Source organism: Zingiber officinale, chromosome 9A (genome assembly GCF_018446385.1).
Source record: "Zingiber officinale cultivar Zhangliang chromosome 9A, Zo_v1.1, whole genome shotgun sequence".
Classification (NCBI taxonomy): Eukaryota; Viridiplantae; Streptophyta; class Magnoliopsida; order Zingiberales; family Zingiberaceae; genus Zingiber; species Zingiber officinale.
Genome location: NC_056002.1, coordinates 108464512 through 108480018, shown reverse-complemented (window position 1 = coordinate 108480018; position 15507 = coordinate 108464512). Strand labels below are relative to the sequence as shown.

At 38.0% G+C, this 15507-nt stretch overlaps 2 protein-coding genes across 2 annotated transcripts; both read right to left on the bottom strand.

Annotated features, from left to right (window-relative positions):
- Positions 1 to 1059: 1059 nt before the first annotated feature.
- On the bottom strand, positions 1060 to 3630 carry LOC122020593 (gibberellin receptor GID1C-like). The gene is made up of 2 exons (XM_042578578.1): positions 3079 to 3630; positions 1060 to 2442 (listed from the first exon to the last, which is right to left on the bottom strand). Exons 1-2 carry the CDS (start codon positions 3613 to 3615, stop codon positions 1441 to 1443), a joined length of 1539 nt encoding a protein of 512 aa, XP_042434512.1. The 5' UTR covers positions 3616 to 3630; the 3' UTR covers positions 1060 to 1440.
- Positions 3631 to 7729: 4099 nt separating this feature from the next.
- Positions 7730 to 14367, bottom strand: LOC122021165 (acetyl-coenzyme A synthetase, chloroplastic/glyoxysomal-like). Its single transcript, XM_042579246.1, has 18 exons — positions 14035 to 14367; positions 13648 to 13791; positions 13404 to 13559; positions 13199 to 13321; positions 12945 to 13113; positions 11872 to 11954; positions 11630 to 11731; positions 11462 to 11550; positions 11277 to 11367; positions 10950 to 11063; positions 9872 to 9948; positions 9708 to 9786; positions 9501 to 9569; positions 9249 to 9424; positions 8717 to 8773; positions 8524 to 8614; positions 8334 to 8432; positions 7730 to 8157 (listed from the first exon to the last, which is right to left on the bottom strand). Exons 1-18 carry the CDS (start codon positions 14251 to 14253, stop codon positions 7972 to 7974), a joined length of 2124 nt encoding a protein of 707 aa, XP_042435180.1. The 5' UTR covers positions 14254 to 14367; the 3' UTR covers positions 7730 to 7971.
- Positions 14368 to 15507: the final 1140 nt, after the last annotated feature.

The following is a 15507-nucleotide window of genomic DNA, read 5'->3' as shown; positions in this document are numbered from 1 at the left end:
TTTAGTATTTATTAAACCAGTTTAATGGGTAAACCGATTAATCTAAGCTGACAAGTGACATTCTCGAACACCTAACATAAGTTTGCTATTATAATATATATTAAAAATAAATAAATAAATAAAATTCCCAATGCTTATAAATAATTTAAAACTCTTGCAACGGAATTTTAGGCCAAAAAACTCCATCAGCTCACCCACTATTTGTAGCTGGGCTTTAGTCTACTTAGTTGGGTTGCGGTAGTCCACTTAGTGGCAGTAACTAGGCAGCATAGCAGAGGGCGTATTCAGTGGAGAGTGAGGAATTGCGTCTAGTTTTTAATATATATTAGCCCTTCTTTGTCTTTATCCTGGCCCCAATTAGGGCATGCCCTCCTGCCTTCGGAAACAGACAGCAAGTCGAGTGGAAAGGACAGCAGTGAGGCCTATACCCTAATTGCATAACCTACATCAACTGAGTCCAAAGCATGAAAATAATGAAAAGAAAGAGGAAAGCAAGCGACCATTAGTCAGGAAGAAGCCTCAGAGGTCAAGCCACTGCACAGTGCTCCTATCAGTGGATGCCGTCTAATTGAAAATTTGAAAGTGAAGTCACTGCCTACGTTGTCAATAAAAGGAACAAAACAGAACAGCGCAGAGCAGAGCAATAAATAATAATAAATAACAAAGGTAATCATTACAGAACGAGGACCATGTGTTGTTAGGCATCTAGACTCTGAAAAGAGCCCTCCCCCGTATGAGAACAACTGGAGCAGCGAAGCTGCAATTACAAACCCAGGATCAGTGCAAGCCCTTTTTTTTTTTTCTAATTTCTAGCATCTAAAAATTAACAGGATCAGGCTATTAACAGAGACGGCGCAGCTTTAAATATAATCTATGAACTGACATAACAAAAAATAAATCACAGGGCATCTTTACAGCAGCACAACATCCATGTTACATGCTCGGATGGTAATAATAAGAAGATGGAATAGTCACCATGTCGTGACATCTATGGCATGCCCATCGAACAACAAGGCGCTCCATCTTCCTGAATTAACTTGAAAGATTGTAGAGTATAGATAACACTGATAAAACCTCAGGAAAGAAAGAAGATAACCTGCAGTTCTTACATAAACTGTGTTACCTATAAAATCAGCACCATCTTCCAACCTCACAAATTTGAGGAACTGGATCAGGCATACAAAATACTACATCAGTAGAAAGATGTAAAAAAAAAAGAAACAGTCATTCCACCTTTGACAAAGTTATCTATAATACAGCTCCTTGATGAGAATAACTCGTCTGAACTCTGTGAATGCTTTGACACTAGCGAACAACCAAAGTAAACAAAGAAGCAGCAAAGGTAGCAAACACCACAGCTGCATCGACTGCCAACTTTAGATTCTATGTAATATAGAGCTTATATACCTGCATTTTACGTTGTGCCATGCTGCATGTGGACTATAGGTTAGAACTGACAAAGTTCTTAATCTCCTCCATTACCTCATAGAAATGGTCAGTGTTTGGCAACAAATAGAACCCAATTGTGGCCTGTTCACGGTACACAAGCTTCACATCTTTGCCTGCCTTCTTTAATCCCTCAACATAGGCCAATTGCCAATCCTGGACAAGATCCAAGCCCGCAACTATGACGAGGCTCCTTGTGAACGGAAGCTCTTTGAGAGTCCCACCGTTTGGGCCGAAGGGATTGCAGGCTGGGTGATCCCTGTCAGCTCCTTCTGGGAGATATGCCTTCCAATACCAATCTCTGTCCTGAATGGTGACGAAGTATTTCCCATCCAGCCTCACCTCGGAGTCGGTTCGGCGATTTCCACCGAACATGGGGTTGAGAAGAATGTTGCCTGACACATCGATCCCTGACTCTGCGGCTCTCACAGCTACATGGTGAGCAATATTGCCCCCGGAGCTGTCACCACAGAGGAAGACCCGAAGCTTAGAATCCTTGCCACTGTGGAGCCATGGTTCAGTGGAAGACCACTTGAGGGCTTCCCATCCGTCATCATAAGCGCAGGGATACCTGTGCTCCGGTGATCTCCGGTAGTCGACCGAGATGACTACAGCGCCGCAGAGGGAGACGAAGCGGCGGCAGAGGGAGTCGTAAATGGCAGTGTTGGAAGAGGAGTGGGCGAAGCTGCCGCCGTGGTAGAAGATGATGACGGGGAACGGGTCTGGCGAGGGAGGGTGGTGAAGACCTGCCAGGGGCGTGGCGGGGTGAGAGGAGTTGGGAGGTGCGGGGCGGTAGATGCGCGCGAGGAGGTTGCTAGCGCGGTTGATGAGGATGTCGAAGGAGACGACGCCGTTGACTGGTGAGGCATTGGCGGGGACCTTGCGGTCGAGGAATTCGGCTAGGTGTCGATCGAAGGTGCCATCAGGGCGGCGGACCATGTTGTAGGCCAGCTTGAAGTTGGAGATGAGAACCCATGTGTGGAGGGGAACCACCATCTGCGTGCGAATCAAACCAAAACACTCAATCAAGAAACAGAATTTGGAGGTTTTATAATATTTTCTCGATCGGTTTCACCATCAATTGCAGCAGTCATTGAGTGTAAAAAAGGAAGCAAGATTCGAACTTTTTGCAATTACCAGGAGGGATTTTTCCAGGGTTTCATGGTTGTGTCCCTCCCTTCGTTCGATCAGTACCAAAAACAAAGATGAAGACAACAAGGGACAATCAATACGATTCCTGTGTGATTTGACTATTTCCTCCTCGAACAATGCCAAAATTTTCAAAAATTTCGTAATTTTTTATGAGAGCGAATGTGATATTGGCAAGGTTTCGCCTTTTCGGAATGCATGAACTCGACAAGAAACTAAGCAAGCAAATGGGAAAACAAAAAGTTGGATTGGGAGCAAACAGGAAGAGAGCCTCAGCTAAGAAAGGAATAGCAAAAGATCAAAGCTCCGACGCCCGACCAATCAATTGGACACAGAAATCAAGATAAAGTCCCCCCAAATCGGAAGCGACGCAGCCAAACCGTAGTATGGCCAGAACAGGAAGCACGGGGCACCTCAGGAACTCCACAAACTCCAATATTTTATCCCAAATCCAAGGCGAGGAAGGGGACGGAACATCCATACCTTTGACTCGTTGGCGTTCACCTCGTTGCTTCCCGCCATCGTGCGCAGAGACGGAGCAGTACCGACAAGAATCAGAAATCGAATTAGGAAAGCACAGAGAGGCGAAGCAAGCTGCCTCCTTTCCTTTCGGACGGCGCTCGAGAAGCTGAATCCTGCACGAATCGCTCCCAAATCAGCCACTTGGGATCGAAACGCCGGATCCCGCCGAAAGGAGCCGCCTCTTGGGATCGAAACGCCCCGGTTAGCCGAGAATAGATCGCCGAAGACAAGGCAAGCGCTGAGGCGAGACGAGGAGGACGGAGAAGTGTAAGACGACGACGAAGAGAAGAAGATGGTGGAGGTTATCAAGCGGAGAAGGGTAAAAGAAGAAAAAAAAAAAAACAGAAGAAAAAAACGGCGAAGCGAAGGAGCGAACGACGCAAGAGACGACAAATTGGGGCGGCCAAGGAAAATTATTAAAATACGCAGTAGAAGTTGCGGGCCCCACCTGAGTTCCTGGCGAAACAGGCCGCGCACGTCATCGGCAGGCGGTGCCATGTCAGCACCGCTCCATGATCACTCGGTCCACGTGTCTTTCCTCTTAAAAGTCACGTTTTAAGAAATGAAGTAAATCTAAAAAAAACTGAGGGAGTTTTATACTGAAACAGATCGACACCGCAATAAATCTGCGGCTGGTCCAAAAGTCAACAAACGAAGTTGCAGGTGGATTTTCCGAGGCAAGATTAACAAGAGCGAAGATAAAAGACTCTCCTCAACTAAATTTAACATCGAATCTAAAATTAATTAATGTCAGAGGTGAATTAACTAAAACAAGTAGAAAACTCATCCATGTCTTATAGATTTGATTCTGAAATTAGTGCTTGAGTTACGAGAAGAAACAAAAACAGAAAGAACAATAACTATTAAAAACTATCTCGAGAGAATTATAGACATGAGGTATATTGTTGTGTCGGTTGTAGGTATTCTTGAGAGAATATTTGGCATGCTTTGCTTGAAAGGACGAATACTACTTAAACTATGATAATTAATATTAGTTATTGGTTTAATTTTGTTTGCATGCTCTTGTTTTTCCCCTAATGACTTGTATGTCGTATTATCATGCCAAGACAAAGATTATTATTTTAGAATCAAGCTGACTTTCTCATAAGCACGTTGAGAAATGAATATATATATATGTATATAATATACTTAATATAATTGTTAGCATCCTAAAAATAATAATAATAACCTGTCATTTGAAGGAAGAGGACAAACCCTGAAAAGGTCAAATGTCTTGTGTTTTGGTCCATATACAAAATACTCGACTCCATGTGACTCTTGCAGCCTACTCTCCTAGCTCGTTTGAAACTGCCTACCGCTAAATTTAAGTCTCTGAAACCAATTTCTTTTTCCCCTTTGTTTTTAGTCTTGTTTCTTACAGATCACTAGGAAATTACTACTGTTCATTCATTGACTGGTCAAACCATGGCTAAGAATCTTAAGTTAATAGCTGTCAAATATTTTTGGTTTAGTCAAACAATGTGCTAATTCGAGTTTAGATGTGAAATTGACCTGATGGGTATAATTATTCAGATTTTATAATTAGATTAATCTAGCATACCGTGCTTAATCAGTATTCAATCATCATATATATTAACAGTGTGAAAATTAAATTCTGATTACTACCTCGATATAATCAATTGGAGCAAACAGTTATTTTAATGACTTTTTAAAGGAAATATATTAACAGTGTGAAATATCTTAAGTTTTTATGATTATGTAGGTGAGGTTTGAGATTTTTAATTGTTTGAGTTTTCAAATCTGTTTTTTTTTTCTCTTGAAAGTGAAGTCGGTAATTAATGTGCATGATTGATCATTTCTAAATAATTAAAAATAAATTATTTGATGTAACATTTAATTATAATGTTTTATTTCATAAATAGTTAACAATAATTAAAGTGGTATTTTTTTTCTTTTGAAAATAAATATATTTGAGATAAGTTAAAAAAAATATAGAAATGATTGTAATTAAATTAAAATCATAAATTAATTAAAATATTAAATGAAAATTATATAGATATATTAAATGAAAAATTAATAATTTAAAATATATGATTTATAATGTAGGACATAAAAAAAAATTATATGGGAGGTTTTTCATTGTGGAGATAATAGTAGATATTTATACTTGTGATGTGACATGATGTAGCATATTGAAAATTACAAAAAAACTCATTGAGAGGTTTAACCATTGGAGATGTCTTCAGAGTTTTTTATACTTGTGATGTGGCATTGATGTGGCATATTGGAAACTATAAAAAAAGCTTATTGAAAGGTTTAACCATTGATGTGATATTGATGTGGCATATTGAAAACTACAAAAAAAACTTATTGAAAGGTTTAATTATTGGAGATGTCCTAATTAGGACAAATGATGAATTGATCATCTTAGCATGTCTCTAGAATGACTTCTCATATTCTGAAAAAGAGTAAATTATACAAACATTTATTTTAAGAAAGTGATTGTTTTAAAAGAGATAAGACAATCTGATACAATTGATTGTAGCAAAGTGATTATGTTCATCTCAGACACTTCTTACGGTTTGTAAGTAGATTATATGAAAGAAAATAAATTACGATGTCAATTTTTAATCGATCGTCAAATGGTTAGGGAGTAATAGAAATTTTTTTTAAGATCATGTGCCCATCAAATATCGATTTCGATATCATCAATTGTGGTAAAAAAAAATGATGCGTTCACTTTAGTGTCTCTGTTATTTTTTTTTTATTTTCTTAAAATAATGTAAAAAAAATAAATCATGAATAATTATTAATCTTAAGGAATATCAGAGAAGATAAAACTTCTATATCTCATTATAATAGTATTTTTATATACTAGCCAACTGTGTTCATTTTTAGAGGATAATTTCAACCTCATCAATGAAGTGAGAGATAGGGGAGGGCGAATTGATTGCGGGGGTGCGCCTCGTCTCCTTCTCATGTGCCGCAAGGCGACGCCGCCAACTACGCGACGAGTCAAATAGCCGAAGCTGCGCGCTTTCCTTTTCTTCTCTTCCTCCTCCTAGCCCAAACGAAACGAAACGAAACGAAACGAAAATGTAATGATTCGAGGAGCGTGATGTGAATTCTCCACGTAGTCCAAATTGTGGGAGTGGAATTTATTGCCTGGCATCAAACAATATTTAAAGCACCGGTTTGGAGCGTAGCGTAGGCAGCAGAGAAGTTGGCTGGCTAGCTTTGCTTGGCTATGCCTTGCCTTCGCTTTGAGGACAAAAGAATACCAATCAACTTTTCCCTCTCTCCCTCTCTCTCTCTCTCTGACTCAGAGTGGTTTGACAAATCAGCGTGATGCCTGCTTTGTCGTTTAGCCATTGGCTATTAATGATTCAAAACAACAAGGATTGAAGGGGACAAGAGGCATGGCACCTTACAGATTTATTTTCCTGTTCATCGTATATTTATTTGTGTTTTTTAATCAACGCCGATAGACAGGCATGCGAAGCGTAATGATTTTAATCACACCGATCGCATAAAATAAAAAAAGGAATTTCTTTCGAACTATATGATGACACGACCTGAATTTGTTTTATAAGTGATTTCTGAGTTCTTTCCATGTCCGATTAAAAACTTGTTTTATAAAGTAAAATCTATTATCTTTAAAATTAGTCCGATATATCTAAATTATAAAATTAAAATTTTATATAGATTATTGTAAAATAGTTACTTTTCAAGTAATTAACTAAGGAATTTTTCTCCCTAAGTCTGATTTATCTTGTGGCTGATGTTTCTATGAAACCTCAGTCGAACTTAGTCGATCATTTTCAAAGTTAAATGATTCTTAAAATTAAATATCTAAATTATTTTTTAAAAAAATTAATAGGGTGGGCGTTTGTATTACTTTTCAGCAATTAACTAACGGGCACACTAAAAACTATGAAATTCTTAAAAAAATATCTAAATTATTAAAAAATAATAATAATACGGTGGACGTTTAGATTACTTTTCAACAATTTACCAAAGAACACGCTTAAAATTATGAAATTCTTAAAAGACGTGTCCAACTTTTTAAATTTTTAACAGGCATATTTATTTTATTTGTTTCTTATTTTATCCCATCCACCAACAATTGTGATGCTGGGTTTTAAAAGCCAATAATTAATACTTTGATGCTGCATAAATCCGGTGACTTTTAAGAATTTCGCAATTCAAGTGCGGCCTTTATTCAATTGCCGTTACTCTTTTGGCATGGGCTAAATCAATTGAGGGATCAAGCCTGTTTCATTCGACTCGATATAACCCCTCCTGTTCTGGTGAAACATGCAATGCAAGCTAGGCAACTAAATGGACACATCAAGCGACCCAAGTGAATTGAAGAAATGAAACTTGTAACCACACTACAAACTCCAATCAAATAACGAGGCAGGCAATTAAGCACTCAAAGACAATCGAGTTTGTACTTAAATGGTAAATTGTCACATGAGAATAGAAATCAAATCTCTGGAAAATAATCCCTTAGGAAATAAAATCCCTTCCATCTAAAAAGGTCGCTCGTAATTTACTCCCTTCGTCTCACTGAGTCCAGCGATGAGAGGCAAGTCATCTTTTGCCACAAATGTCAATCTTCAGTTAAACCAAAAATACATCTACAACATGGAACCTTCGTCCCGTTCTTTATTCTGCCTAGCAAACACACAAATAGATTGCAATGCAATTAAAACATAATCTATACTACACAAATGGGATTGCCAACTCCCTCACACATTCTTCACCATGTTTAAATTCCCAGAAGAGCACGAGAAATTTGCCCAGATCGTTCTACTGTTCTTTTCACAATCTCTCACAGCCACATCAGAAACATGTTATTTAGGAAACGAACGAAATTCTTATCCTTAGCTAGAAATCAGCCAGCGCAATTAGCTGGTCCACGACGCTTGGGTCGGCAAGCGTACTGGTATCTCCGAGCTCATCTAGTTGCCTGGATGCGATTTTCCGTAAGATTCTCCTCATGATCTTTCCACTCCTTGTCTTCGGTAGCGCGGGCGCCCAGTGAATTTTGTCAGGGGCAGCAAAGGCACCAATCTGGTAAATGAGCTCACTAGTTAGCTAAGACTGCACATTTAATAGACAGACAACTGAATGTAGCTAAAAACATGTGGCATAATGCAGGCGAAAAAAAAACCTTCCACTAGTTTACTTGAGTAGACTAGTTGATTACAAAATCTTTGTATGAGAGAATGGTTCCAAGAAGAGCACACCTGATTTCTGACACTCAGAATTAGACTTTTCCGGATTTCTTCACTAAAAGGAACCCCCTCCACTAAAGTAACAAAAGCATAAATGCCCTGGCCTTTGATCTAAAAACAGGAAAGATTTAGTCACATATGAAGTTCTTATTGGTTAAAGTCGGGTAGCCTGCAAACAATTATGAGTGTGCTAGTATTATACCTCATGTTCAATGCCGACTACAGCCGCTTCTGCACACTGGGGATGTGAAACTAGGGCAGATTCTACCTCCACTGTGCCAATACGATGTCCACTACAAATACAAAATTGTCATAATCCATCGAGTCCATAAGACCGTGCTTGGCAATATCCATCCAAATGCATTGATAGGAATATATATGTTTGTTTAAAGTACCTCACATTGATGACATCATCAACTCTTCCAGTCAACCAAAAGTACCCATCTTTGTCCCTAACAAATCGCCATAAACACTATAATGAACGAGAATCTGACAGATTGATCCAAAAGCTAATATCTGGTAGGAGTCCTCAAACAGATGTTCTAGTTCTGAAAAATATCTTCTCATGAAGTATGCTGATATCTAAAGAATTTGAGAATGTCTTCTCATGAAGTATGGTCCATTATATATATATATTATATAATGGACCATTGCACCTACCTATGTGGAACCAATGGGTATAGAGCCTCCTAGCTTTGACAAGAATCAAGTTAAGCTTTATACAATTGAAAACGATCTAAAGGTGTGATTAGATGAATCATTTGGGAATAGAAGTTTCTAATGTTTGTTCTATGTCAAGTATGGGCTAGGGGCCAATTTATTTCAGTGTGCCAGAGCGATTAAGGAATATTAAGAATCTTGAAGCATACTTCCTGATAGAGTAAGTATTTTGCACAAAGATGCTCAATAAATTACGAAATAAAATACCTGCTACATCCATCCCCAGTAAAATAATAACCAGCGAACGGTTTAAAATATGTGGTTTGATATCTTTCATGGTCACCATAAAGTGTGCGGAATGCACCAGGCCAAGACTTCTTGATGCAAAGATATCCACTGCATTCACCTTCAATCTCATTCCCTTTCTCGTCTACTATGACTGGCTGCAGTTTTTTTTCTCAAGTAGTATTAGAATAAAAATAGTACTTAATGACTGTCCTCGTGTCAAATTCATAATACCTGAACTCCAAAGAAAGGAAATGTTGCAGATCCAGGCTTCTGAGGCCATGCACCAGGTAAAGGTGTAATCTGTAGTCAAAAAGGTTCAGTTAAGCTGAAAGAACTAGATTTAAGAAGTTAACTACTAAATCACTGAAAACCAGAAGCTATTGTATCAGAATAGCCAATGACTATTAGCAAAACCATCGATAAACAGCATTCACTTACCATCAAGCCACCAGTCTCTGTTTGCCACCAGGTATCTGATATAGGGCATCTTGAATTCCCAACGACATTGTAAAACCACCTAAGAAATGTATATGAATTCTTAAGGTAGCTCTTAAACTAAAACCACTAGAAAATGATATCTAGTTGAAATAGCTAAGGTGAACCTCCATGCACTAGGATTAATGGGCTCTCCTACACTAGCAAGAACACGGATAGATTTCCGATCATGACGAGTGACATACTGCATCAAAGCAACATAAGTATAAACAAAAATGAAATAAGATATCGAAATTGGCAGTTCATAACTATAAATGATAGGAAGTAAACAAAGAGCATGCATAAACAAACTTTGTATGTTTTATCATCTTAGGGCCACTTGATTGAGGAATATATATAATTGAGCTTTTTTTATATGTACACATATATAGAATACAAAACAGATGCTATTTCAGAGAAGGAATCACTTCTATCATTATTGTTTTAGTTGAGAAAAGAACAGAGTACATTTATCATTTAACTTTAGGCTAACAAGATAATAATGACATTTCAGGATCTAATTTTGTCATTTTTGGAAAGGTTTTGTTGGCTGCAAGCCAACAAGTGACAGGATAAATATATTACGCTGGACTCTTATCAGTCGGAACAAGACACAAAGTAAGGCTATTTAGTAGGTTATCATGGGTTAATATCTTCACCTGTGTTGAAGTTAACAACCATACAAACCCTATTTATCACCTAGATGATGGACAGGTACGTTAAGTGGGCATCCGTAAGGTGAATTAAAGAGAGTTGATTTCTGAAGCTTTTTGTTGCTCTTCAGTGTGCCAACTTCTGGTGAACTTGTACAAACTAATTTAGGACCAAGAAAAGAAAACCTAATTTCAAAGGAGAAACATGTCAAAGTAGGTAACAGTACTTTAGGACCAAGAAAAGAAACTACAAGGTTAGAGGACTTGACAGGGAAACATGTGATTACTGAACTCCTAGACAATCTAATTTAGTCTGGAATGGAGATACTAACTTCTAGAAAACAAGCTTTCAGACACATAATAAAAGAACAAGCTTGTTTGATATGTGAGATGACACATGATTACATCTGCCAAAGGAAAAGAACAAAGCCACATGTTTCCATATATATTGATCTACTGAATCTACGAAGATATCAATAAGGAAATGAAACATTTAGCTATTAACTAACCAATATTTGCAATAATGACAAATGAAAAATTACAAGATTCTTACCTCATCACCTTCACGCATTAGGGAGCGCACAAGGGTTGGCGCTGTGTAAAATATGGTTACCTTGTACTTATCAACAATATCCCAACAACGCCCACAATCAGGATAATTTGGAGCCTACAAGTTCACATCGAATAGCAAGGTCTAAAGAGTTTGGTCACACAAACAAAAAAGAAAGACTAGGATCACATATCTATGAGAGGAGCTAGATGAAAGTCATATGAACATATGATTAATCTTACAACAACACTTAATCTTTAAATTCTACAACAACAAAGGCTTTGAATTTTTAAAAATTTCAAAAGAGAAAAGGCATTAACAGATATTTACCCCTTCAAATACCACAACAGTGGCTCCATTTAAAAGAGGGCCGTATGTAATATAACTATGCCCTGTTATCCAGCCACAATCAGCAGTGCACCTAAGTAAATAAGGCATTGCAGATAAATTCACCAGAAATGCTTCAACAATGTACTGTGGAATAATCCATAATCACAAGAGAGCAGCATACTTACCAATATATATCTGATGGTTTGTAGTCAAATGCATACTTGAATGTTGTAGCAGTATATACCATATATCCACCAGTTGTATGTAAAACACCCTGTAAATTAAGGGATTAGCCTTGAACATTGATTCAAAAGAATGCTGAAGACAGTTAAAACAACATTTTATTTTTGTACCTTTGGTTTCCCAGTGCTACCACTTGTGTACAACAGAAATAGTGGATCTTCTGCATCAACCCATTCGACATCACATTTTGTTGGAAAATGAGGGACAACATCCTGAAGTTACCAATGTAAAGTAAAAGAATCATATCATTTGTACTAATTGTTAAGTATAAGATGTAGCTAAGAATCTGGGTAGCAACTATCTCAAAGGTTACAGTGAAATACGCATGTCCAAAATAGGCTATTGAACTAACCTGCCACCAGATATCTCTCCCTTCCTTCCATTTGGTATCTCCTCTCTTCATAGCTGATTTATTCTCAACAGTCAAACACAGATCTGCTTGAGCCAAAGTGCAAAGGAGAAGAAGAAGACTCATCAATAACAAAGATAAAATTCAAAGGTAAAAATGATGCTGCCTATTGAGAACAAACACTGACTAATAAACAAAACTGCATGTGAGAGAAATGATTGACCGTATTGAAGGAGAAAATGTCATCGTCTATTCTATAAAGACAATTGAATTTTTAAACGAATCCATATATTTCTATTCTCTGAACATCCATTTGGTATGAACAACATTAAAAAGCATTGTTTTCATGATTTTTAAAAAAGCTTCTGTCTGAACCAAATATGTGGCAGCAGAGGCACATTTGAAAGGGGACTACATAGCGGCTGCATATTGCATATGCAACACATATATGCAGTTGAAATAACTCACATTTGGTTCATTTGAACTCTTTTAGTGTGAACCAACTTAATTTGAAACCATAAGCCATTCTATTTGCTAGGTTGTATCTTGTAAACATTAACTTAAATGCTTATTTTCCAAATGATAACCATTTTAGATATAAGTTATATTCATATGACTTGTATAAAAGCTATTCTACATTGTTGATTAATATTTAATATTTATTTAAAGTGTTTTTAATTGTATGATATCATATCTTTCATCTATGATTTTGAATTGGATATACTGATTAATATAGTTTATCATATATTTTTCTTAAATATTATTTTACTAACCACATATGAGGGTCCTATATGTTTTATGAAATAGAACAGCCACATGTACTTGCATATTCTTTTTGAAAGCTAGAAGCTGAAATAGTTGGGGAATCAAACATGAAACACTCATATAAATCATAACCAAAATGAACTCGTCTATTCATTAAAAATTTGAATAAATTAACAAAGACAGATTTAAAAGATAAATGCATGTCAACGAGGATATGAAAGGCACTCAAAAGTATACAATTGAATACTATCTTCATAGCCATGTAGCACTCCATAACATGTTAAAAACTTTCAGTCCAATGAACAACATACCAACTGTAACCCCATTTTTTGCAGATTCTCTGAGGGCACTGTCAACGATATCTTTCAGATGAATTGCCTTGGAACCTCTCTTCACGGCATTGCAGGTTATTACTAATTTAGGTTTGCAGTCAATAATCCTTTGAGAAAGTGACTCAGAGGAGAAGCCAGCAAACACCACCTGAGCAGAGGTTGCAGCCAATTGTTTGCTAAAACTAATCTCAAGTCTAAAAATTTGAAAAAGAAAAAATACTTCATCAACTTACTGAGTGAACTGCTCCAATACGAGCACATGCCAACATTGCAATTGGCAACTCCATTAGCATAGGGAGGTAAATAATGACTGCATCTCCTTTCCGCACACCAACATGTTTCAAGTAATTGGCAAGCTATGAAAAGAACACATGACGAAGTAAACATGAAAATTTTCATGGTTGACAAAATCAGACTTGGAAACAATTAATGACATACCTGGCAAACCCTCTCCAACAGCTCCAAATAGGTCAACTGCCCATCATCATCCGGTTCATTCCCTTCCCAGTAGATAGCAACTTTGCCACCGTTCCCCGCCTCAATGTTCCGATCCAAAGTATTGTAACTTATGTTTGTACTGGCTCCTTTGAACCACTGTGGTCAGCAACAATGCCGAACCAACTCAACATCTTCCACCGCTCATAATCTTCAGCCAAAGAAGTTTGAATGTCAGAAAACTCACCTCAAACTTGATACTTCCCTTCCTCACGTCGATGTTCTCGCTGTAGACTTCCAGATCCCACTTCTCCTTCCAGTAGAACTGGGAAGCGATCTCCGACCAGAATCCGGCAGGATCCTCGATGGACCTCTCGTAAATTTTCCGATACTAGAGTTTGGCGTAATCGATGATGCAAGAGACACCGAAAGCGCAAATGAGCCGCAGAAATTAAGATACTTGAAAAGTAGAAAATATCGCAATGTCTACATCTTTCAGCCCAAAAGGACGAGACATGCTTACTGAATCTTCCTTAAAAAGAGGAATCTTTGAGCTCGTGAACCGAGCATTGCCAATCAAGCTCGGCACAAGGTGGTTTTTTTTTTTTTTTTTTGAAGGAGAGGGGAAGCGCACCTGTTCAGGAGAGGAGACGAGAGCCTGGCTGGAGAACTCGTGGGAGGGGAAGACGAGGTCATTCTCCTCGGATTCCAGGGACTCCCCGAGTATGACGGCGTTGAGATGGGAGATCCGACCACCACCGGAGGGAAGCTGAGCCATTGAATCCACGTGCCGAAGGCGGTCCGAGGACGCCAGGCTCCGCTTCGGAGACGCCACCGCCTCTCCGGTCGTCATGCCCAAACAATGAAGACGTGGGAGAGGAGGAAGAGAAGGAGAGCAGGCGATGCAGTAAGGAGCAGCCGTCCCACAATTCTGCTTGTTCGATCCAAACTCTAACTGTCTAATTATAATTAAAACTATCACCAAAATCTAAATCATTATTTTACTTTTTTCCCCTCTAAAAATCTAAATGGTTGACAAAATTAGAAACAAAATCTATTGTGGCAAAAGGCCGCTCGTCCCCGATCGGTCCGTTGGTACACAAATATTAAAAAGGCAAGTGGCTTCAAAACTCAAAGATGGTGGCTAAACCTAAGGTATCTATATATACAATTTATTTTAAATTTTTTATTTTATATAAAAAACTTTTGTATTAACTGTTTTATATATTTTTAAATTTCGATTTAATTTTATATTTTACATATTTTTTTATTAGTTGCCTTATCTATTCCTTAAATTTAAATTTCATAAATAGTACTTTAAATTTGGGGAATAAAATTTATTCTTATATATTAAATATAATTTAATTTGGGAAATTTAAATTTCATAAATAGTACTTTAAATTTGGGGAATAAAATTTATTCTTATATATTAAATATAATTTAATTTGGGAGAGAAGAAAATAAAGAAAATAGATTGATACTACATATGAAGAGAAACAATAATAAAAAATAATAAAAAAAGAGAAAATAATAAAAAATTTAGTGTATCTGTGTAATAAAATGTAATTATCTCAATGAGTAATTTCTTAGTAAAATTGAAGCCAATGCTATGGTACAAATGTGATATTTTAATAAAATTTGATTAGTTATAATATTTGATCCGGTGGTAAGGACGGGGGACCCTTGTTGGTGGGAGGTCAACGATACATGGAGGTTAATGATCAAGAGGATCAATCCCAAGGTCGTGCCGAGCGGACAGAGGTCGTGCCGAGCGGAGTGGCGGGTCGACCGAGCATCCGACCGACCGAACATCCGGCCAGAGGTCTCCCGGACCGAACGAAAGACAGCCCGACCAGGGGTCGGGTTTCCGATGCTCAAGGTAAAAGAGTCTATAGGCCGGGCGGACAGGAGGCGTACAGGCCACTCGGCCGAGCCACAGGATAATAAGGCGCAATTCCATCCGAGCACATGAGTAGGGCTTCCCTGCCCCCGCCGAGGTATGCGTATTCCCAGAGGCCATGAGCGCCGAGCGGCTGGTCCGCTCAGCTCGGGAACAGGTAAGAGCGCAAAGAGACAAAAAGGACAGCTGGTAACTTCATCCTCGAGA

Excerpts from the sequence above, each read along its gene's own strand:
- LOC122020593 (XM_042578578.1), bottom strand. The coding sequence starts at position 3,615 with ATGGCACCGCCTGCCGATGACGTGCGCGGCCTGTTTCGCCAGGAACTC. Across the intron at positions 2,443-3,078 it reads TGAACGCCAACGAGTCAAAG|ATGGTGGTTCCCCTCCACAC; the intron begins GTATGGATGTTC and ends ATTCGCACGCAG.
- LOC122021165 (XM_042579246.1), bottom strand. The coding sequence starts at position 14,253 with ATGACGACCGGAGAGGCGGTGGCGTCTCCGAAGCGGAGCCTGGCGTCC. Across the intron at positions 13,560-13,647 it reads AGGGAAGTATCAAGTTTGAG|TGGTTCAAAGGAGCCAGTAC; the intron begins GTGAGTTTTCTG and ends TGCTGACCACAG. Across the intron at positions 9,425-9,500 it reads TTCCTTTCTTTGGAGTTCAG|CCAGTCATAGTAGACGAGAA; the intron begins GTATTATGAATT and ends AAAAAACTGCAG.